The sequence below is a fragment of the Leptodactylus fuscus genome, chromosome 8 (assembly GCF_031893055.1).
Source record: "Leptodactylus fuscus isolate aLepFus1 chromosome 8, aLepFus1.hap2, whole genome shotgun sequence".
NCBI classification, from domain to species: Eukaryota; Metazoa; Chordata; class Amphibia; order Anura; family Leptodactylidae; genus Leptodactylus; species Leptodactylus fuscus.
The window spans coordinates 32,897,447-32,923,585 of record NC_134272.1 but is presented as its reverse complement, the minus strand read 5'-3'; the positions used below and the strand labels follow the sequence as shown (position 1 = coordinate 32,923,585).

The 26,139-nt window shown below is 41.8% G+C and overlaps 1 protein-coding gene across 1 annotated transcript in view; it reads right to left on the bottom strand.

Moving 5' to 3' along the window:
- PARD3B (par-3 family cell polarity regulator beta) overlaps positions 1-26,139 on the bottom strand; it is a 799,946-nt gene that overhangs the window by 289,460 nt on the left and 484,347 nt on the right. Inside the window, exon 20 of the mRNA XM_075284374.1 lies at positions 1,136-1,426. Coding sequence (XP_075140475.1) covers positions 1,136-1,426 — 291 coding nt within the window. The remainder of the gene's footprint in view (positions 1-1,135; positions 1,427-26,139) is intronic.

Sequence of the window (26,139 nt, the reverse complement as noted above, 5' to 3'; positions counted from 1 at the left end):
GAAATGAGAATCCTCTTATTAATTTGTACACAATTACCCCATTGATATTATTACACTTCATTCCCAAACATTCATTGTGATTAGGGCACGGGATGAGCGAGGTTTAGTGAGAGCACCATATAAGTTGGATAATTACCTTAAAATCTCGTAAATTGATAGCATATTATTAATGGATTCATAATTAACCCAAAGAACATTACTGGAGCTGAAAATAGCGTGTGAAGCGCTCATTACTGCTCCGCTAAGTGCGGCCCTTTAATCAGAGCCGCTGAATCACTATAATGTTTTAATCTAGATATTTATGTACAAATTTGGAACAAGCAGGCATCAAACGGAAAAATTAGGAGAGAATAAAGGCAGCAAGATTTTCCAGCAGCAGGTACAAAGGTTGCAGGTTTTTTTTTCCCCGTTGTGGTCGTTTCTATCGTACGCTACAATCAAGCCTTTTGTCGGCTTTTTATAAATATCTGCGCGCGACTGTGCGCTTAGCAGGGTAATGCTCGCAAGCAGCTAATCAATCCCGCAGCAGTCAACATGGCCACCGCCTTTCCACAATGCGTTTGTCTGAATTTTTCTTTATCTCAAAGCTCGGAAAACTTTAACAGATGAAGAAAATATCGGCCTTTGTGTATCACGTGTTGCCTTACTGCTCAGGTATACAGCAGAAAGTGACAATAGTGAGGGGTGAACTATTTATAAGGAGATGCAATTTCTCTGATTATTGTGCGTCTAGATCGATACATGGCAGGACACAAAGTGTACCAGGCAGAAAGTCCCGTTGACGTGGCACAGCAGGAAACTGTTCATTTTACAAGAACGATTATACTTGGTATTTTTAAAATCATTAACCCATCAGTAAATGGCCAAATAGATTAAATGCTGCTGCTTCCTCGCCGGCCCCTTATACAAGAGCCTTAGAAGGGCAATCAGTCTTATGAGGGAAAGCTTAGATCCGGGATACAAATGCCACAGTTCCGCTATCTTTCCCCAGACTAATTGAAACGGCATGAGACCACACAGCAGGGAAAAAAGGTAAAGTGTAATCACATGCAATTTTTTTGTACAACTTCATTTAATGAGCATCGTGCCATCGAGGCCCAAAGAGTGATATGGTTTGTATGGTAGCGGTTATTACCTGTCAACTGCATCCGGTGCCTGCTGCTTCTTGTTTATTTTAGCGTAAAGGTCTTGGCCGTGATCCCTCTCTGAAGCAGACAATAGCGTCTCTCGAGGGTAACTGTAAGACCCAGGCACTGCAGGCGAGTAGGGCCGGAGGGAATTGTGCTGCGCAGGTGGGGGCTCCTTAAAGTGGTTCACTCTGGCATAATTAGGGTCCATGTCATCATCTTCAATATCTTGGGAAGCGCTGAAGTTCCATAACACTTTGGCCTGTTTTTCCCTTATTTCTTGGTGCTTTGCATTAATCCTGTGGATCAAAAAAAGATAAAACAGTCAATCACTTAGAGCCATGCAGAAGAAAATCCATAAACTATTTCAGGAAACAGCATGGACATTTCATAATAGTCAATAAGGGAGATGAACTGTTCATGTATACTCCACCTGCTGAACAAGACACTCAATAACACTCAGTGGAGCTTATGCTACAACAGCGTCCGCCATGCTTCCCATAACTGTGTAATATCCTTTCTCATTCATTCAATTTACTTATTTTGTCCAAAGCTAGTAGTTAAGTTATTGAAGATGTAATTGCACAATGTTTTCACGTTATATACCCCAGCGGTCCATGTATGTGATAGAACACACGGATATTCTTCCCCCAAAGCATAAAAACCACAACTAAGTGGAGAATGGTCACTGGTAATCTGTAGCACGAAATCATTAAAGGGAAGCTGTCATGAAGAATTATGTTCCCATACCACCACCAACCTCTTATCGGGATGTCCTCCTTTCTGGTAGGTTTGGCATCGAGTAATAAAATAACTTTGGACTCTGTATTTCCATGTCTGGAAGGAGTCACAGAAGTGGAGCTGACATGGCTGGTCCTTACTGCACACTTGACAACTCACAGGCCAGGTACATCATCACAAGCTACGGTCGGCACATGCATAGTAGAGTAAGATCTACTGGCTTCAGCGTCATCTATGCACTACTCATGAATTGGATAATGTAGGAGATGGCTTGTACAGTATGGATCTACCGAGTCTGCAGAGCATCATTCAAGCCAGGAGGTGGACCGGCCAAGTGGGACTTCTCTGGGGAGCATATCTGCCCCTGGCACAATATACACTGCTCAAAACAGCACATTTATTAACAATTTCCACCACAAAGGGGCAAAAAAAAGTTGCAAACCAAAGTTTTTAAAAGCCACTTGTAATAAACATTAATAAACACAAGTGACATTTTTACATTGCCCCCATCATTTTACTGAGAGGGGGCATGGTGTCGCCAGATTCATGGTCATTTAAACCAGTTTACTGGCGTAAATAATGTCTTTCAGTGACATTGAAATTGTTCTTTTTCTACATTATAATGGACCTGCCAGAAAGCAGAGCATCACCATTGTGAACCTGTTACTACAGTAGATGGTGACAGTTTTGGGCCTAATTCCTCATGAGAGTTCTTCCTTTAAGATGAGAACTGACCACAGGATTAAATCTTCATAGACACTACCAAAATAACCTCATGTCCAGGGAAGAAAAAAAAAATTTAAGAGGTTGGTACCGACAAGGTGGAACCTGGGGTTCAGCAACAGCAGAATTGAAAATAATAATACTTAAAAATAATTAGTTTTGTGACAAAAATAATAATAATTCTAACAACAACAAATAACTTGCTCTAAACAATACACTGTAACATTGAAAATGTTCTGATTCAATATACAGTATATGTTCACATGTAGCACCAGCCGCTTGATATATGGTAATTGGGAAACCCATTATGCATTGAAATCTGTGATAATGTCCACGTACATAATTTTTGGGGGGACAGATGGAAAGCACGGTGTGTGTTTTCTACCTGATCACGACATTTCTTTAAGACAAGATAAATTCATGCTGCCTGGGAAACTGATATTAAAAATACATAAAGGTAAGAATCCTTTTTCAATTCCTTCCCAGCAAAGATGTTATTTTGTATGAGATTCCTCAAGGGTATTCTCTACACTCTTACATTGTATACTATTTCTAGACAACTTACAGACACAACAAAGTTCATTGACTCGCTGAATATTTGAATGCATGCTGACCATAGTGACAAGTAGCAATGTTCTATCTATCTATCTATCTATCTATCTATCTATCTATCTATCTATCTATCTATCTATCGGGGAAGTTAGCTTGGTAAAAGCCGTGGTGCGGACCCACACAGTCAAGACAGGAACACAAAATGTGCAGCAAATTGGTTTATTTAGAAAAAACAGGAAATTAAATAAACCTTGACTTCAGGCACAAAATGAGCAAAACAAAATACAGCCTTAACTTCAGGCAAAAACAAAATAAATATCTGCTCGTCTGAGCCATTAGCTAAACAGATTGGATAACCCAACCATACATGTAGCTTAGTTCCAGAAACACAGACAAAATAATTCCAATATAGTCTCACCGGACTCAGAATTACAGGACAGAACCATCCACCACCTTTCACCTAATGGAACTGCAATGCAGGAGCTGCAGCTTTTTCTGGCCCAGTAATGAGATAAGGCTCCACACCTGGGCTGAGGCCTACTCCAGATCTGCCCTGGACCAGATATACTGTATGTCAGAAACCTGGGGCTAATATATCTGGACTCCAGCACGCTGCCTGTCACCTTCTAGATGTATTATATTTTACACACAGACACATGTACAAACCTAAAGGTATCTCTGCCACAGAAGAAGATGACAGTATCAGAAAGGGCACAAAGCAGGTGAGAAGTATAGTTACACATTCTGCGTCAGGCTTAGGAGCTTCAAGTTGCTTCAGTGACACACAAAACTGATATAAAATAAATTGCACTTGTGTAGGATAAGAAATGATGTAAACACATCCCAAGTTATGGCAGTTGAAACACACTCATAGCGTCAATTTGCAGCCAATATCAGTCTAAAAAAAAAATAAATAAAAATAAATTGTGACGCGAGTCTTAAAGGGATTTTGTTATTACAAACTCTTATTCACAAGAAAGTGGATAAGTGTTAGACTGCTGTAGCCTCTTTTGCCCCGTCTCTCGGCTTGACGTCCTGCAGCCTCTCTTGCACCGTTTCTCGGTCTGACGTCCTGTAGCCTCTCTCTTGGCTCGTCTCTTGGCCTAATGTTCTGTAGCTTCTCTCTTGACCCGTCTCTCGGTCTGACGTCCTGCAGCCTCTCTTGCCCAGTCTTTTGGTCTGACGTCCTGTAGCCTCCCTCTTGGCCTAATGTTCTGTAGCCTCTCTCTCTCGGCCTGACTTTCTGCATACACAGCCTCTCTCTCAGCTTGTTGATACTAGAGGATCAGATGTAGGCCAGAGTCACTGGGGCCCAGCTGTTGTAAGGCCATTTTCAAAGAAAAGTCCATTTTACCCAGAGAGGTAAGGCTACTCTTCCTTCCCTAGGAAAAGTTACCTCTGGGGTAGGGTCAACTGCTGGACTTTTTGGAGTGGTCACAACTTCCTATGTCTGATTGCCCATAAAGTTGTAAAGCAATAAAACCTTCATTGGCAGTATATCTGGACTTCATGGCAGGAAGAAACATTTTCACCCCATCACATACCATAAACAGATACCAATGCAATATACTGATGACACATGCATAAACACAGGGATGAACATCGCCTCTTAGATGCTTGAGGTGGACTATGCCCCACAGCCACCCCTGCACACTCTATTATTCTCCACAGTGGCCCCTGCACACTCTTTTTTGGCCCACCGATGAACTATTATAATACTCTGGGGTCTTTTCAGACCTCTGTTACTTACCTATCCTGGGCTCCTGCGCACTCCCTGCCGCTTTCATCCTTCTTTAGCGTCAACAGAAGGGGAAGCGGGAGCAGCCATGAGCAGGTGTCGGGATAGGTAAGTAAATAAGGCCCGTTACGTGTTGGGGTTACTCCAGCAGGTAGACGTCTGCACCTCAGTGCAGGAGGCACGATGACGTCATAGCATCGCCATCTACGCCGAGAAGTAGAGGTCTCCCAGGACAGGTCCTGCTCAGCTTTGTTTTCAGAGCAGCCTTCTTGGGTCGGTTTAGGATAAAAAGTAAAAATTTTGCCCCTCCGATAGTGCCGCCTGCAGCCGCCTCACTTCACCTCATTAGAGAAGCGCCCCTACATAAACATATCATCAATACTATATTCACTAAGGATACATACATGAACAATATCACTCAGCAACGATACAAACACAAGTAGGCTCCTTTCATCACGAGTACAAAATACAAGGACTTTCCTTCAGTGCCAGCTCACCCAATGCATTGTATTCTCTGCCAGGCAGCTGTTCTGTGTCACAGTATAATGGGATAGCCAACAAAGCTGAATGATTACCACTAAGCAGCAAGCATAATTCATAGTACTGGTCAATGGGCCAACTCTCACAGAGCATGTATGCATTTATATACAGCTACTATATCCTATGCCATTGCATATACTACACCCAGAACTCAGGGGGCTGAAGAAATGAATTTCCCTAATTATCTGGGAAGTAAATACCAAACTACCAAATAGGAAACATAAATTCAATGAAAATCGTGTTGAAGTCAATTCTTGTCTTTACTACTGTGGAGACACAAACACCCTGTAGAATCTGTGCCCATGCGTAACACTAATTTTTTTCCTGAGCATAAATTCTGGCAGTCACACATGAAGTTCTTCACCCACACAGGTACTGCCTGGAGCATACACACAGCTATACTCTACCCAGGGCTGGAAATATGTATTAAAATGAAAAAGAAACGTTAAAAAATAAAGCATGACGTTGCCCTGCTCACATGTCCATTTTCAAATAAATGCTAGTATTCTCAGCACTCATCTTTTCTTTCTAATCAAGTGAAATTCTAATCTTAGTGAAATTCCTCTGATATTCTTCCTGGAAATAAATAAATCAATAATTGGGTTTACCAATTCCCTTGTGGGTGTGAATCTATACTGTCAGACATTGTCTGAATGAAATCCATTATCACTGTAAAGTTATGTAAAGAGTGGAGGTAAAAGGGTTTGAGCAACTTTATGGAATATTCATAAAATATATCCCAAATGTCTGATCAATATTTGATGTGACCCCACCCCGCTTCCTTCCTTTGGAGGATGAGTCCTCCCCCACCACTTTCACCAGAGCCCTAATCTCAATACCATTGAGTCTGGCTGGGGTTACTTGAACAAGGATTTGAGAAAGCCTACATCCTTAGAAGATCTGTGTGTAGTGCTACAAGATGTTTGAAACAACCTCCCTGCTGAGTTACTTCAAAAAGTGATGGCAAGTGAACCTAGAAGAATTGATATTGTTTTGAAGACAATGGGTGGTCACACCAAAAGGGGTGGGATTTAGATTTCTCTTTTGCTCATGGTTCTCCCATGAATATAGCCATATCTAAATGTGTACAAGTAATAAAGTCAAACCGTTTTGCAAGTATAAATTATCTTTCTATGGTCTGTCACTTGTCAGAGACCTAGCCATGATTTCCGTATTGTGGCCGGGTTATCTTCTCATACACGTAGAGTTCCTGCCTGATAACCTGTCCACAATGATGAAATCATGGCTGGGTATCTGACAAGCTCCAGACCATAGAACGTTGTTCAAAGAAAATCTTTAAAAATTTTAAACATTTTGCAGTTTTAATTTCTAATAATAGTCTACAAACATAAACATGTTCCTGAGGGAAACCAATTGTTTCCCATAGTAATATATATTTAGATCAGGGAGTCCTCTGACCTCCACTATGTGACTTTAGTGAGTGGAGAGCTAGACGCACTTTTATAAAAGTGAATGAATAAAGTCTCGCATGCAAAGCCATCTCCACTCGCTGCCGGTGTGAGATGGGAGTTGGCAGACCGCCATTCCATTTGGGTGAGTATGCCATATATTTCCCATATGGGAATTTCCCTTTAAAGAGGACCTTTCACCACTTTTGGGCACAGGCAGTTCTATATACTGCCAGAAAGCTGACAGTGCGCTGAATTCAGCGCACTGTCGGCTTTCCCGATCTGTGCCTGGTGTGAAGAGCTTACGGCCCGGTACCGTAGCTCTTCTATGGTCAGAAGGGCGTTTCTGACCATTAGCCAGGAACGTCCTTCTGCCTCGCGGCGCCTATCGCGCTGTGCTGTGGACCCGGGAGGAACGCCCCCTCCCTCTGCTCACACAGCTCGTCCATAGACGAGCATTATCAGGAGTGGGAGGGATCGTTCCTCCCTGCTCCACAGCACAGCGCGATAGGCGCCGCGAGGCAGAAGGACGTCTCTGGCTAATGGTCAGAAACGCCCTTCTGACCATAGAGCACTACGGTACCGGCACCGTAAGCTCTGTACACCGGTCACAGATCGGGAAAGCCGACAGTGCGCTGAATTCAGCGCACTGTCAGCTTTCCAGCAGTATATAACACTGCCTGTGCCCAGATATGGTGAAAGGTCCTCTTTAAGCAATTACAACCCATTTCCTATGAATGTTGATTGCTCCGACTGTAAGACTTGCATGTAAAAAGATGGCAAAAAAGGCTGAGCTGACATCCTGCTTTTGGCACTTATTGCTATGGAAACCAGGTTCAGCAATGAAGAAATGTTCAGGTGAAACCCATTAAAACACAAAGAAAAAGCAATATTACAGATATCAATTAACACAAGTGAAGATGCACGCGGCTGGCACATTAATCCGGAGCGCTGGAGCGCATTGATTTTATGATCACAGAACTTCAGTGGACAAATGGAGCTTGACACTTGTTTGGTGTGTTAATTAAAGAGGAGAGGACGTGCCGCCATATAGTGATCTATACCCCACATACAGTAACACTGAGGGGCATCTACTTCATGTGACACAGCCATATACTGAGCTATGCCGCACATACAATAACACTAAAGGACATCTACTCCATGTGACACAGCCATATACTGAGCTATGCCGCACATACAGTAACACTAAAGGACATCTACTCCATGTGACACAGCCATACAGTGATCTATACTACTCATACAATAACACTAAAGGGCATCTACTCCAGGTGACACAGCCATACACTGAGCTATACTGCACATACAATAACACTAAAGGACATCTACTCCATGTGACACAGCCATATACTGAGCTATGCCGCACATACAGTAACACTAAAGGACATCTACTCCATGTGACACAGCCATATACTGAGCTATACCGCACATACAGTAACACTAAGAGGCATCTACTCCATGTGACACAGCCATATACTGAGCTATACCGCACATACAATAACACTAAGAGGCATCTACTCCATGTGACACAGCCATACACTGAGCTACACCGCACATACAATAACACTAAAGGACATCTACTCCATGTGACACAGCCATATACTGAGCTATGCCGCACATACAGTAACACTAAAGGACATCTACTCCATGTGACACAGCCATATACTGAGCTATGCCGCACATACAGTAACACTAAAGGACATCTACTCCATGTGACACAGCCATACAGTGATCTATACTACTCATACAATAACACTAAAGGGCATCTACTCCAGGTGACACAGCCATACACTGAGCTATACTGCACATACAATAACACTAAAGGACATCTACTCCATGTGACACAGCCATACAGTGATCTATACTACTCATACAGTAACACTAAAGGACATCTACTCCATGTGACACAGCCATACAGTGATCTATACTACTCATACAGTAACACTAAAGGGCATCTACTCCAGGTGACACAGCCATACACTGAGCTATACTGCACATACAATAACACTAAAGGACATCTACTCCATGTGACACAGCCATATACTGAGCTATGCCGCACATACAGTAACACTAAGAGGCATCTACTCCATGTGACACAGCCATATACTGAGCTATACCGCACATACAGTAACACTAAAGGACATCTACTCCAGGTGACACAGCCATACACTGAGCTATACTGCACATACAATAACACTAAAGGACATCTACTCCATGTGACACAGCCATATACTGAGCTATACCGCACATACAGTAACACTAAAGGACATCTACTCCATGTGACACAGCCATACAGTGATCTATACTACTCATACAATAACACTAAAGGGCATCTACTCCAGGTGACACAGCCATACACTGAGCTATACTGCACATACAATAACACTAAAGGACATCTACTCCATGTGACACAGCCATATACTGAGCTATGCCGCACATACAGTAACACTAAAGGGCATCTACTCCAGGTGACACAGCCATATACTGAGCTATGCCGCACATACAGTAACACTAAAGGGCATCTACTCCAGGTGACACAGCCATATACTGAGCTATACCGCACATACAGTAACACTAAAGGACATCTACTCCATGTGACACAGCCATATACTGAGCTATACCGCACATACAATAACACTAAGAGGCATCTACTCCATGTGACACAGCCATACACTGAGCTACACCGCACATACAGTAACACTAAGAGGCATCTACTCCATGTGACACAGCCATATACTGAGCTATACCGCACATACAATAACACTAAGAGGCATCTACTCCATGTGACACAGCCATACACTGAGCTATACTGCACATACAATAACACTAAAGGGCATCTACTCCAGGTAACACAGCCATATACTGAGCTACACCGCACATACAGTAACACTAAGAGGCATCTACTCCATGTGACACAGCCTTATACTGAGCTATGCCGCACATACAGTAACACTAAAGGACATCTACTCCATGTGACACAGCCATACAGTGATCTATACTACTCATACAATAACACTAAAGGGCATCTACTCCAGGTGACACAGCCATACACTGAGCTATACTGCACATACAATAACACTAAAGGATATCTACTCCATGTGACACAGCCATATACTGAGCTATGCCGCACATACAGTAACACTAAAGGGCATCTACTCCAGGTGACACAGCCATATACTGAGCTATACCGCACATACAATAACACTAAGAGGCATCTACTCCATGTGACACAGCCATACACTGAGCTATACCGCACATACAATAACACTAAGAGGCATCTACTCCATGTGACACAGCCATACACTGAGCTATACCGCACATACAATAACACTAAGAGGCATCTACTCCATGTGACACAGCCATACACTGAGCTACACCGCACATACAGTAACACTAAGAGGCATCTACTCCATGTGACACAGCCATATACTGAGCTATACTGCACATACAATAACACTAAAGGACATCTACTCCATGTGACACAGCCATACAGTGATCTATACTACTCATACAATAACACTAAAGGGCATCTACTCCAGGTGACACAGCCATACACTGAGCTATACTGCACATACAATAACACTAAAGGACATCTACTCCATGTGACACAGCCATATACTGAGCTATGCCGCACATACAGTAACACTAAGAGGCATCTACTCCATGTGACACAGCCATATACTGAGCTACACCGCACATACAGTAACACTAAGAGGCATCTACTCCATGTGACACAGCCTTAGGCTGTATTCACACAGAGTAACGCCAGGCGTTTTTTGTGTGTTTTTTGCACATAGCGCCGTGTTTACGCCGCGTAGCGCCGCGTTAACGCCGCGCTATGTGCAAAAAACACAAAAAAAACGCCTGGCGTTACTCTGTGTGAATACAGCCTTATACTGAGCTACACCACACATACAATAACACTAAAGGGCATTTACTCCATGTGACACAGCCATATAGTGATTTATACCGCACATACAGTAACACATTGCTAGAAGCCATGCCAGGGTATAAAGCATCTGCTGGACAAGTCACAGTAGATTTTTTCAGTATGAAACTGAAGGCACAGAAAGTTGCAAGTAATGTGAATGAAACCGAAGAATAAGCATTTAAAGCAAGTATATGGCACAGCTGCAAATCAACTTATACCCTAGAGGCTGCCAGTCAGTGACCATGAAGAGAAGGAGGCCAGTGCTAGTGTTTCCCCATGATCTTTTCCTCCTATGGACTCCGGGAATCTGCCAATACACTTTAAATAGCCATTCCTCCCAACTCTCTTACATACATGCACACTCATATCAGGTGCAATACAGACGAGAAAAGAAAACACTTGAATGTACTTATAGGATTTCTGTTCAATTAATGGAGGAATGTAAACGTTACCACGCTGGTTTTCTGACACAAAATCACCAGCATAGATTTAATTTCCTGAACATGGCACCTCCCACGGTATTTTGGAACATCTTAATAATTCTGGCAAAATTTTAAGACCGCTGCATAATGTGACGTTATTAAAGTAGATTTTATGGGCCCCAGGTGGTGGTTTTACACTGATGACCATAGAATAGGCCATCTCATCTGACCGTGTCCCAGTGCTGAAAGTTACTGTACAGGACAGGACCAGAAGCAGCTTTGCCTCTATTCACACAAGAGATGTCGGAGAACTGCAGCTCTTCTCCTATTACTCAAATAGAGACAGATCTGTTTCCCGCCCTGTACTGTAGAGTAGCATCCACCGAATCGGCTGATGGGTGTGGGATTTGGGTATTGAATACATATCAGATATTTGGTACTAAAAAAAAACCGAACAAAAACACACACCTGGGGGCTAGAAAACTCCTTTAATAAATACCCCCCAGTGAAGGTTCAATGTGTGCATGGAGTCTAGTGATTCCCGTCCTGGGATTCGTCTTCACACAAGTAATGTGATGAAGGAAAAACTTTCTGTTGACACTGTCCAACAACAACCCACAAAACTGTACATGCTGCTCTGGGCTCTAATACACAGCACCGTGCAAAAGTTTTAGGCACGTCTGGGGGAAATGCTGCAAAGATAAAATGCATTGAAAAATAGAAGTGTTAAAAGTTTATTTTTCAATAAAAAAAAAATAAAATAAAATGAATGAATGGACAGAGCTACCAATGTGTCTGATGGTGTTTAATAAATATGGCATATTATTATTATTATACTGCCCATTATTAGTTGGCTTAGTAATTTTGGAAAATATCTCTCATGTCTGGTCATCTTCAGACTGGATGATGTTGAGGTCAGGGCTGTAGGGTCACAGCAAATATTGATGTGATTTAGATTTCTCTTGTGTACAATCACTTAATTCTGTTCATTGATAAACCTGAACCATTAACACTTCTATTTCTGAAAGTATTCTTACTTTGCAACATTTTTTCTACAATTGCCTAAAACCTTTGCATATTACTGAACTCACATTCAGACATAGACTGATCTATAGCTTGGTGCATGTTGACAGGATTCGTTGGCTGCTGCCTTGGTATGCAGAGCCATGTCTCGGTAGTATTATGATAGTATGCATATGTACTACTTCTAGCTATACTAAGTAAAATAAGATAGAAGAAGAAAGTAATTGCAGCTGAATGTATTCCTACTAAATCAGAAGTAATCCATATTCAATGGGATAGAGCAAGTGCGGAAATATATACAGGTATAGTGATCGTAATAAGGATACACAGAACTTGCCGATAACAGTCTCACAAATGTAAGAGGAGGCCAGGGCGATGCAGTACACATTGAGGGAGAAGATATCCAGGACAGAGATTGTGCCGCTTTACTCAACAAAGACAATGCGCCACCATCACTGCAGCCTTCTCATATTTGACCATGTTCACATTTTCTTTGCCCACTTCAATAGTATGTGATCTATGACATTTACAGTAACTAAGCCGCTGGAACGTGCTTAGCGCCCTGTAATTTCCTGTACAATGGCGAACAATACACCTTTCAGTGTTTATTTCTCTTTATTTTTTCTAACAAACGGCAAGTGCACCTAGACCATCTCTATAGACTATAAGTACTCCATCAGACTGCACACACACAATAGACTTTGTGTATGATGTCTGGCACAGGATGCTTGGAGCAATCCTTGGAATTCATCTTACAAGAACATTCCACTGAAAAGAATCCTTTTGTTGTTAAGGTTCTTCTCAGGTCAAGAATCTGTTTAATCTTTCAATCATATGAGAATGATTAAAAAAGTGATCATCGGTGGCTCGATGTCAGTTAACATACAAGGGAAGTGAAACAGAAAAGAGACGCGTTTTGGGCCAGTTTCACAGCAGAGAGCGGCTTTTGTGTGCGCAGATGTTTTTCTAGAAGAATGACTCCTTTTTTTTCCCCTTGTCATAATTACAGTCATCTGAAGTTTACCTTTCTCTTACTGGTAGGAGGCTATGGTCTGATACAAAGAAGAGAGGAAGAGGACGTAAAGCTTTAATCTATGACTGTGTTAGCACCTGCCAAGTGGAGAGAATTATACAATGTGAAACCTAAGTACTACGCAGGAAATTGGGCATCCAATGTCCAAACTGTGCAACTATGTGTTTGTGTTTTCTATTGAGATTTACAGGCAGGCTATACAATATCGTAAGACGTCAAATCGAGTTTTAGAAACTAAATAATACGATGGAGACATTGTAAGCATCACAAACAATTCAATACAAAGACAGCAATACAAATATAGTTAACACATTCATGGTTGTACATTTTCTAGCACCGCTGTGAATCATGGCCATGTCATTCTCTCATCATGCCCCTAAAATGTGTGAGAAATATGGCGCATAAGCATTCAGGACTTTACAGCTTTAATCTATAAATCTGCCCCTCTCACTTTATATACGGTAGTACCCAGGGGCATAACTTGAGGGAGTGTGCAGAGGTTGCTATTGCACCCGGGCCCAGGAGCCTTAGGGGGTCCATAAGCACTGGCATAACTTAAACGGTTCACAGTGGTCCATAAGTCACCTTTGCCACGCGAAGACTGATTAAACTTCTTTGATTAATTTTCTGAATCCCTCTCATCATTTGCAGTTTGTGCATCAGAAATTTATTCCCCCTGTCCTCCCTGAACTGGAGTGAGACGATCTATGATACTTAGCCTTCCACTGTCTATAAAGAGAAAATTAACCTTTTAATTGCAAATGGAGCAACTGGTCAGAGTGTAGTCAAGGATGAATCCGGTGTGTGTGTGTGTGTGTGTGTGTGTGGGGGGGGGTAGCACAATAGGGATGAAAATTGCTGGGGGGCAAGCTGGCCTTTGCACCAGAACCCTTAAGCCTCTAGTTACGCCACTGAGAGTACCGCATGTGGATCTTCTGCTATGCGTGCAACGAGGCTGTTACATTACACTATTACCTTAACTATGTCATGTTAGCAAAACCTACATAGCAATACATGGGGAAAGTGACTATTTTTGGTGTTCTGGGATATAGGGATGTGTGTTTAGAAATTAGCAGAAATATTTGACAGATGGAAGTCAGACAGGATGATCTACAAAGGATGCATACTGATCCTCTGGGATGTAGAAAGAGAAAAAAGGTCCAAGGTCACTTACCTTCACTTTGTTGGAGCTTATCGGATGGGTGTGTAATTGAGCTTCCTGTCCTGACATAACTTTCATAGAACAGATCAGGAAGCACATTGCAAATGTGGAACCTTCACTGTCAGCAGGACTTAAAAAAATATTTATAATGTAGTACATGAACAAAAATGTATAGTATATACCAATATTTCATAGCAAATATCCCATGTGTTTCTTATAAAACACAGGCTAATGGATGGATGGGTGGATGGATGGATGGATGAATGGAGAGAGAGGGAGTAAGGAAGAGAAATAGCTAGATCGATGAATAAACTGGTAATGCAGAAAGAGACAAACTGGGCCAGGACAAGAGGTTGGTGACTAGTTTGCACAACTTAGTGTAAAAATGTCCTCGGTCCTCTAGAAATGAATGGAGCGGTATTCATGTGTGAACATTACTGCTCCATTCACACAGGCACTCAATGGGTTTTCATCAGTCAGACCCCCATTGACCAGACATTTTATCACCTATTTTTAAAACATTGAACGTGTTATTAATGGAAAAATTCCTTTAGGCTGAGGCTCCACATTATGGAAAAGCTGCATTTTTGTTGCAGATTTTGCTGTGGTTTTTTTGAGTCAAAGCTGAGAGTGGCTTCAAAAGGTATGGGACATAGAAAGGAAACTCTTGTACCTCTCCTTTCAGGAACGCCCTTATGACAGTGAAGAGGTATCGGTAATTGTGCCGATATGTCTTCTACCAGGGCATATAATGGTAAAGCTGCCAGCGTTCTGAATTCAGCGGACTCTCGGCTTTCTAGCGGTATATAAAACCACATGTGCCTGAGGACATGAAAGGTTCTCTTTATTCCTAGATTTCACATGGTCACATATACACAATACGTTGCTTTAGCTATCTTGCTCAGTCTGTCAGATACAACTCAGTGTTTACACCTATCCAGTTGTGCTGAAAACTCAGTCCCTGTTCCACCTATATTCTCTTCTATTTCTCTCTGCATATTGCTTTCAATTGCTGAGCCCCGACAAGGACTAGAACATTACTTGATCAATGTCTCTGTTACCTCTCTATGTATATCCACAGACATCTGTGTAGATTAGAAACAAGTATGGGACAGGAGGACAACTACTTACCATCTGTTCATGTTGCCTGATAATACTCTTGAATATTGAATATGTGGGACATGATAGCTTTTCAAATATCTAAATACATTTTTGAGTCTTTTCATAATGTATCACTCCCTGGCTCGACTGAGCAGGGAACAAGGCCAGCTTCTATGTTCAGACAGCAGCTTTACCTCCCAGCAATCTTCCATTATTGTCTCCATTGTGGAACGTTTTCTTATGTCTTATATTTTCGGAAGCTCAGGGTACAGTGTTTTGTCCCAAAGCCCATCAATAGTACAATCACTAGTATAACTTCTCGTGATCGATACTTCAGCCGTTCTGCTTTAATAACCCTAATTATTTTTTTTCGCTTTGTACTGGTATTCTTTCGTAGTGTACAGGGGTGAGTATGGTTAATTTCACTGAGATTCTCTTTTCTATGGATAAACTATGGTATAATCACTATGCAATTGTATTTTCTTCTCCAAGCCATTGTTTCCTGAAAAAAAATGCAATACATCTTGGCCTAGCGATTTGACTCTGCCAAAAGCTATTGTTCTCTGAGCGAGGAACTGGAATTGCTTCCCAGGACCATAATTTCTCCATCTCTGTCATTGCAAAAAAACACATGCATTCATTAATCTGCATTTTATTCTATAAAAAAACCCTGTCATTGGCAGCATGTTTTATTGACGTTCTATAAAACAGATGTCCAATGTTCCTCCTAACGAAAAAGAACAGACGAAACCCATGAAACTGTCTATCCAAAAATATGTAGGAAATCACATTTCTTCATTTAAACAAGAAGTTTGTGAAGTTACAAAATCCCAAACCTGAAAGACATACAAAATGAAAGTGCCACTTTTAATACAATAACACTATAGATGTTTTTCAAGAACCTTAGTCTTCCTGTTTTCAAGTTGTAATGTGCTCCTTGTAAGTATTTACATTCTCCCTTGATGTCATCCCTGAAATACATAGTCCAGCATGTCATCTTTAGCTACACCTTTCACCTGAGATATCAGTCCGATCTGCACACACAATTTTACCTTCTGTCTAAAATGAAAAAAAAAACAAGACAGGAGTAAGTTTTGTATGGCTGTAAATATGGTTATAATACTCTTTGTGAAGGGGCCCCTATGGGGCATAATACTTTGTGCAGGGGCCACTGTGGGGCATAATACTGTGTGCAGGGGCCACTGTGGGGCATAACAGTATGTGCGCAGGGGTCACGGTGGGACATTATACTGTTTGCCTCTATGGGACATTACAGTGTGTGTAAATGGGGCAATATACTGTTTGGGCACCAGGAAAGGTTGGGGTCAAAAGTTTCCTGGGTAGCCCAGTCTTTGCTAACTATGCCACTGGCGTATATGATTATGCTAGTGCTACCCACCAAATTGCTATTCTTATAGCCGCAACCATCCAGAGTTGCCCTAATTTTATAGAATAGGAGGTAAGCATCTCATCACAAGACCAAAGGTTCCCAGTACCTCCGTAGAAATGAAGTGTCAGTCCAGCAAGTATGCTTCTCTATTCTTTCTATGGAACTAAAGATAGTTGAGTGATGTATTCTTCTCTTCAGCAGTTCCATAGAGATAAATGGAGCAACCATGTATACACTCAACCGCCACTCTATTTATATCAGACATGGGGCCCTAGTACTCTAGATCAGTGAGAATGTCTCTGGTCAGACACCCAAAGATGGACACTTAAGGGATACAATTCTATCCCTTTCAGTATGGTGCAATGATTATGTGATAAATCTACCTTAGGAATCAGTAAATTCTGACTGAACTAATAATTCCTTAACATGTAAAACACAAGTGGACTGTAGATCTCTGAGTAATAAAAATATCATGCATTCCTTAAAAATGCATTGGATGAGTTGGCTCCCCCCTCCACTTGTAAAGTCCAACATAGGAGGCAGCAACCCTGGCACACGCCACAGACACGTTTTCTTCAGCGGTGCTCTAGGAACATCTTGAAGTGTTGAACGTCTATGGAGAAAATCACGTTCACCTGCAGATTTCCTCCACTTCAAATTTATGCTTAAAACATATTAGTTCTGCCCTTTACCACACCAAACAAGACTATTTCACCGCCCTCATCTCTTCTCTCTCCAGCAACCATAAAAGGCTTTTTGAAACTTTTCACTCCTTACTCACACCCAAGGTGCAGACGCCATTCACAAACCTTAGTGCCGAAGACCTGGCCACTTATTTCCATGATAAAATTGATAAGATCAATCAGGAAATAACTGCCCAATCCACAGGTGGCATTGATTTCCACTTCTACCATAGTACCGATCCCCTCACCAACCGCACTTCAGACTGTCCATTCTCATGTTTTAAACCTGTTACAGAAGAGGAAGTCTCTCAACTACTTTCTTCATTTCGTCCTACAACCTGCAGTAGTGACCCCTTCCCCTCACACCTTCTCCAATCTCCTGATGTCACGACTTACCTTCCTAAAATATTTAACCTCTCTCTCTCTTCTGGAATTTTCCCATCCTCTTTCAAGCATGCGGTTATAACCCTGCTATTGAAAAAAGCCTCCCTGGACCTGTCCTGTTATCGACCCGTCTCTAACCTCCCCTTCATCTCTAAACTCTTGTAACGCCTGGTCTATTCTCATTTATCCGCTATCTCTCTGCTTGACCCCTTACAATCTGGTTTCCGCGCTCTGCACTCTACTGAAACGGCCCTCACAAAAGTCTCCAATGATCTACTAATGACTAAATCCAATGGTGACTTCTCTCTTCTTATTCTTCTGGACCTCTCTGCAGTTTTTGACACCGTTGACCATCAACCACTCCTCACTATGCTCTGCTCATTTGGCCTCAAGGACACTGCGCTCTCCTGGTTCTCCTCTTATCTCTCAGACCGCACTTTCAGTGTATCATTTGCAGGCTCTGTTTCTTCCCCTATTTCCCTTGCTGTTGGGGTTCCTCAGGGCTCTGTCCTAGGCCCCCTGCTCTTTGCTCTCTACACAGCCCCTATTGGACAAACCATCACCAGATTTGGCTTCCGGTACCATCTTTATGCAGATGACACCCAATTATACACATCTTCCCGTGACGTTACCCCTGCACTAATACAGAACACCAGTGACTGTCTTTCTGCTGTCTAAAATATCATGTCTTCGCTCTATCTGAAACTAAATCTCTCCAAGACTGAACTACTACTGTTTCCACCATCTAACAGATCTGTCCCTGATATATCCATTACAGTCTCAGGCCTTATTATAACTCCTAGGCAGCATGCTCGCTGCCTCGGGGTTATGTTTAACTCAGACCTTTCCTTCATCCCCATATTGAATCACTCGCACGCTCATGTCATCTCCACCTCAAAAACATCTCCAAAATACGCCCTTTCCTTACCAGAGATACATTAAAGACACTTATTGTCTCTCTGATTCATTCTCGCCTTGACTACTGTAACTCCTTACTAATCGGTCTTCCCCTTACTAAACTCTCCCCTCTACAATCTATTCTGAATTCAGCGGCCAGGCTCATCTATCAGTCTAGATGCTACAGCTATGCCTCTGGTCTGTGCCAGTCGCTACATTGGCTGCCTATTCATTATAGAATAAAATACCGTATTTTTCGGACTATAAGACGCACCTAGGTTTTAGAGGAGGAAAATGGGGAAAAAAAAATTTAAGCAAAAAATGGTAAAATATTTAATATATGGGAGTTGTAGTTTTGCAACAGCTGCAAGGCCACATTGACAGGTGACCCTGCAGCTGTACGGGGATGCATAGAGTGTTGTTTTTTTTTGCAGGGCCAGATGTACTTTTTAGTTATACTATTTTGGGGAATGTCTATTGCTTAGATCACCTTGTATTGAAAAAAAACCCGGCGGTTTAGCACTCGTGATTTTGACGTTCACTGTACAGGAAAACTACTAGTAGATCGGGCATTTTCGGACACAGGGATACCTAATGTGTATGTGTTTGACATATGATTTTCTACTTTTATATATAGTCTAGGGAAAGGAGGTGACTTAGAACTTTTATTTATTTCATTTTTTATTATATATTTTTAAAGCTTTTTTTTTTTTTTACTATTTTATTCCCCCCAGGGGCTTGAGCCTGCAGTCACTTGATTGCAAGTCCCATAGACGGCAATACAACTGTATTGCCGTCTATGGGACATTCTGTATATTACTATTACGGCTGGTCATAGACCCAGCCGCAATACTAATATAGCTGTGACAGGCCTGGGAGCCTTCATTAGGCTCCCGGCTGTCACCCGAACAGGTCGGCTCCTGCGATATCGCCACGGGGGAGAAGGGGCCGCCAATACAGACCCGGCATCCGCTGTAATAGAGAGGCGGATGCCGGCGAGGGATAGACGCCGGCACAGGTGCCGGGGCCTGAGACATCGCTACGCTCCTCTGCCCTGCATGAAGCCAGCGGCGGGGGGGATGGAGGAGCGGAATAGCATCGCCCCTGCCGCTGCTGGCTTCATGCAGGGCAGAGGAGTGTAGCGATGTCTCAGGCCCCGGCACCTGTGCCGGCGTCTATCCCTTGCCTCTCTATTACAGCGGATGCCGGGCGGCCACATTTGGACTATAAGACGCACCCTTCTTTTCCCCCCAAATTTGGGGGAAAAAAGTGTGTCTTATAGTCTGAAAAATACGGTATATAGTTATCACCCTCATCCACAAGGCTCTCCACAATGCTGCACCTCCCTACTTTTCCTCCCTCATCTCTGTCTACCGCCCAACCCGTGTTCTCCGTTCACTCAATGACCTAACACTTACATCCTCTATTATGTGTTATCAGAACTTCCCATGCTCGTATACAAGACTTCTCCCGAGTTGCACCACTTCTCTGGAATGCTCTATCCTGGACAATCAGATTAATTCCCAATTTCTACAGCTTCAAACGCAAACTAAAGACACATCTTTTCAGAGCGGCCTATCAGAATTCCTAATGTAAACCCTTCCGTACCGTAAATAGAATCCCCAAAATTTAACCCTCCTCTGTTACAGCTCTCACATTACCCCACATGATATGATGCCATTTCAGGCTAACTTTATATGTCCAAGCACCATCCACACGTTAAAGGACATGACTGGTGATGGCTCATAAAGTTTTATGTTTGTGTAATGACAGTCACCTCTATTATAAAATTGTCTGACCACTGTATAAGCAATGCCGCCCCTGCTACCTCTTGTATCACCCCCTCTACCTCATAGATTGTAAGCTCTTGTGAGCAGGGCCCTCAGTCCCATTGTGTGAAATGACTTTCTTTGTAATGCATCTTTCTGTATGTATTTGAACCCTACAAATTGTACAGTGCTGCGGAATATGTTGGCTCTATATAAATAAAATGTATTATTAATTATTATTATTATTATTATTATTATTATTATTATTATTATTATTATTATTATTATTATGCAATACCTAGAATTTTGCATGGTGACAATTCATATAATTGTAAACCTACTTAGCTCTGCAAAGTCTAGTGACTGGATTTATCAGCTAGATAATGTACAGTAAGACCACTGCCAAATAGCTGTCTATGCCCCTACCTGCAGTGGCCTGGAAATAGTGCCTCAGCCCAGTTGTGGGTCATAGGTTCATTACTGGTCCATAAAAGGCTGAAGGGCCTGCACTTCAGGGCAGATCCATGAAGTGAGAGGAGGTATCTGGGTCTATCCTGATACTCTGAGGCCGGTGAGACTGTAACATGCTTATTTGTTTGTTCGTGTGGTTGTTAGTAAGCCACACATATAGTTAGCGTATTATTTCTGTTTAGTTAGTAGCTCAGACAAGCAGGATTTTGTTTCTTATTGTTTTGTCTGAGGTTAAGGCTGTATTTTATTTTGCAAATTGTTTATGCCTGATGTAAAGGTTTATTTTGCTATTTTTTTTTTTTTTTTTAAATAAACCGGTTTGCTGCAAGATTTGTATCCCTGTTTCTGACTAGTTGGGTTTCCACCAATGCTTCTACCAAACTACCTTCCCACAATATATATCTATAGATGAGCTGTCTGCCCTGTGACTATTCGTCAGGTGACCGGGTGAGGGTCCTGAGACACCCAAGTTAGTTGACATGTCAGTTCACAGTTTAAACAGATCTGTATAACTATAACTTCTTATATAAGGTGATCTTGTCCCATCTAGCAATGTGGAGCCTGAACAAAGTATCATGGGACATGCGGTTAACTTGCTGCTGCCTGCAGAAGATGTTTTCTACAACAAAGATGGCTGACACTAGCTGAACTATTTTCTTTAAGTAAGAAGGTTAGATGTGTCATGGAAGAAAATAGAACACTTTTAATTTGGTCTAGGTTAGCTAGCAGTGGAAATCATATGGCAGCTGTACTTTCTTTATTCTTCACACAAAAAAAAAAAAAAAAAAAGCTTTTCTGTATCTAGTATTTTCTGGCTGACATTTCTTCACTACTTTATTCACTATATGGAACCACAGGAAAAGACAATATAAATTTGTGACATGCCATTTTGAACCTGTGGATGGAATGTAAGGAGCCTAAACCAATTTGCTAATTGTAGACTTTGATCAGTGTAAAGTACTGTTGTGAAGAATTCAGTGTAGCTTATATCGTGTGATATACAATCAGTTGTAACTATGTGAATAACATGAAGATGGTCCATGTTTGTTATGCTTGGAGTCAGATGGTACTGGGAACACCCTGCAATATTCTATAGATCATAGATGTAATTAAATTGCAAGTAATGGCACCGCCACATACAGAGGGTTGTGCGATTTCATTAGGGGAACAGAAATAGTGTTGCGACAGAGTAGGAAATAAATCAGAAGAACTTCAAAGGATCTTTCCGAGCAGTGAAATGCTACGGGGCAACTCTTTATGAAACACCTTTTCACAAAGCATCTTTTACAAAGCACAACTAGTAATAAGAGGTAGAAGCAGACATATGACTATCTTTCTTCCTGAACTGCAGAGTCTGGCAAATAAACAGAGGCACACATATACACATAGCCTGCTCAGCAAGCAGATCAGTCTGTAAGTTAATGTGAGCCTACAAAGAAAAAAGTCAGCATGCAGGATGGATCTGAATAAACAAAGGAGAATCAACTGGAAGCTATAGATAAGTTTGTATGTAATAGGATGACAGCAGGAAAGCACAGGAGTCATGACACCTAAGCTACAGAGTTAATAATTGGCGAAAAGGCAAAAAGGTTACACAAAAAAAAAAAAAAAAACACATATCAAGGAAAACATCATTGCACTGCTGTGAAAGGCCCAGATTATGAGACATACATCGCTAGAAGCTTGAGTGACTGAAAATACAGTTTAAAGGGTATGTTCACACAATGGAATTTGGAGCTGACTTTAAGAAGGATTTTGCCTCAATATCAGTTCCAAATTCTGCCTTCACTACTCTCTATGGGGTAGACACTGATTTTTTTTAGCTAGTAGAAAGTGTCATGCTTTGTTTTTGAGGCAGATTGTAAATATGAATTTACCCTGTTCCCAACAAACCATCTGAAACAGAAAGATGAGATCTTTGCCACATTATAGGCATAGTGTGACAATCATTGCCTATAAAGACTGCACTGTAAAAAAAAAAATGTATACTGTACGATATACAAAAAAAAAATAATAAAAAAAATAAAAGCAGCTGGATTGGAATACAGGCTGACCCAACAAGACCTAAAGGACACTACTGGAATATGCTAAGTGAATGGGTGCCTTATAGAATTGTTTGCCACGTGTGCCAGTCACTTTACAGACAGTCACATGATCATGGTGCATAAAGCATAGACCTCTTCATAAATGTATATACAGTAGATTAATGAAGGTCGGGAGATTTTTATTTATTTATTTTTTGGGGGGTGGTGGTCATAGGGGGTATTATCAGTGTTTAGTGATCCTTTAAAACCACCAGACATGTTATCTTAAGAGATAGTTTCAGCCTGCTTGGAGGGCTCTCATCCCCTTGCTGAGTCTGAACGCTGACAAGCTTTGCAGTAGTGGCACAAAAAGATGCGGCCACAAGATGTCACGATTGCGGTAGATGTAAGGGGCAACACGATGGCTCAGTGGTTAGCATTGCAGCCTTGCAGCGCTTGAATCCTGGGTTCGAATCCCACAAGGAACAACATCGGCAAAGAGTTTGTATGTTCTCTCCATGTTTGCGTGGATTTCCTCCCATTCTACAAAGACATTCTGATAGGGAAAAAACATGTACATTGTGATCCCTATATGGGGCTCACAATCTACATTATAAAAAATAAAAAAAAATTGCAGTAGATGTTGTAAAGCAGGTGTAAAGCTAGGTTCACACTAGCACTCACTCTACGTTCGAGGATTCTTTTCTCCATTCCACTTGAAAAATGCAGAGAATAAAGTCTGCAAGCAGGACTTTTCAAATTTTCCAGGCGGACATCTGAAATTATAGTCCACGGGGTCCACAGGCTTCCATGGGAAACCGCTTTTTAAGCGGACTGGGTTTCCATTTTTTGGGGTCCCCAAGCGGAACCAAAGTACAGAAATCCGAACACAAGTGTGAACCTAGCGTAAGACAAGCAAGACTGGAGAAGTTGCAGTGCAAGGATGAGAGGGAGTTTTCCTTGCATTAGTTTGGTCCCTGAAGCAAGTGCAGCAAAGAAAGTCTAGATTGGGGACAGTAGTCATTACAGCTAAAGCAGGCGACACCTTTGAGGAGAGGGAGTCTCCCTATCTGAAAACTGGAGATGACAACAGCTGAGTAATGAAGAAGTGAGCGAATAGCTCCCAGATTAACCACTGTACTCAACTATATCTCCCTAAAGTCGACGCCAAGACATACCACCTTCTGCTCCGGACAGCAATACAGCACCTGAAATCTAGGACAGTGTTATTGAAAATGGGATATCTGGAAGGTATGTGCAGGAAACATGTTGACAAAACTCCTTTCTCAGTGCAGGCTTGGATATATGCGAGTGTGATGTGATTGGTAGATTGGCAGTCATTGTCTTGCACTGCCAATCAGCACAGTATTCAACACATTAAGCAGAGGACAGTAAGGAGGAGCAATGCAGCCAGGTATAAACCCTAACAATGGGACTGTAAATAGTAAACTTACTGCCATATTGGAAATGACTATTTGCCATGTTTTAAATCAGTGAGTCCTTCTGTGGATATCTCCTTTGGATTGGAAACATGCATATATTATACAGTAAAGTGATTATGCTGCAAACATTAAGGTGTGCCTCTGCTTGCACTGTGAAATCCCAGATCTGTATAACCTGCTGTGATGTGAAGGCACCTAACCGCTATTACATATTGCACTTATTGTGTTTAGGACATTAATAATGGAGACCTGTCTGTAGCATTCTGCTTCACTCACATAGTGCCAACCACAGCAGTGCCCATACAGATATGCCCACAAAGTGAAGCCCTTAGGGAGCATTCACACGGAGTAAAGTGGCACGCTATTTGGCGCGTTTGCGCCGCGTGTTTGCGCCGCGTGTTTGCGGTCGCGTTAACGCGGCGTTAACGCGACCACAAACACGCGGCGCAAACGCGCCAAATAGCGTGCCACTTTACTCCGTGTGAATGCTCCCTTAAACTGCACCACCAGTATCTTTCTGATTATCCTATGCTGACGCCTATTATCCTGATGGAAATTTACATTTTAAATGTACCAAACTCTTGTTCGGTAAGGGGTTAGGTAGTGGAGAAACTGTATAATAAATTAATAGAGTATTTCCTGGTCTATCAATAACTGATTTTTTTTTATGCCAATGCAAGAATGAACGAATCATCAACGATAAGTCGCCGACTGTGTTTACCCCAAAATATACACACTTAATTGATCAAACAAGTTCTCAGACAATGAAGCCCCAGTCTAAAATGTCCTTTAGTATACGGCATCATACACACTGTATGTGGTTAGCGATAGAACAATTTCTGACTGTACAATTTCATCATCCACTTGACTACATAGTTATATTATCTCTGTGATCCGCTGCGAATTAACACTGGTCGGGCGCATGCTGATCTATGGCTGGAAGAACAATACATGGCAATTATGTAAAGTGACATAGCTTTCATTCATAATTAACATGCCGTCTGAAGGTGAGGCATACAATAACCTGTTGTTAAACTATACTTAACAGTAGAAACATGCATGCATGGTCTATTGAATGATGGAAAACAAAGTCTACAGAAAAGATTTTCTAACAGCTGCCCATTGCTCGCAACAATATTCCCTAGCACTTATAATAAGCCAGTTTCCAACATGGCTGTGAGAGAAAAAAAAAAAAGCTGTTGCTCGCCGCCCACCAACTCGGCTGACTCGCGACTCTCGCCACTGATTGCTAATTGACTTGAACATCTTTTCTACTCTGGCTTCAATCCGTACTGGAAATGGAAAATTCAATGACAGAAGTATTCATTTTCCACCGACATGTAATGAAAGCTTGGGAGTAAATATTGATTTTCGACTGCGCTTCAAACACTCTGAAACAGCCAGAACACGTGTATATTGATCAAGGGAGGAGCCTGCAGGATACATATAAATGTGCATTGCCCACTGCAGTATGCCTTCACTAGTCTTACAATAGTCTCAAAGCCAGAAAAGTAATGGTTGAGAGGCATTGTGCTGCCAAACTAAACACAGAACACAAA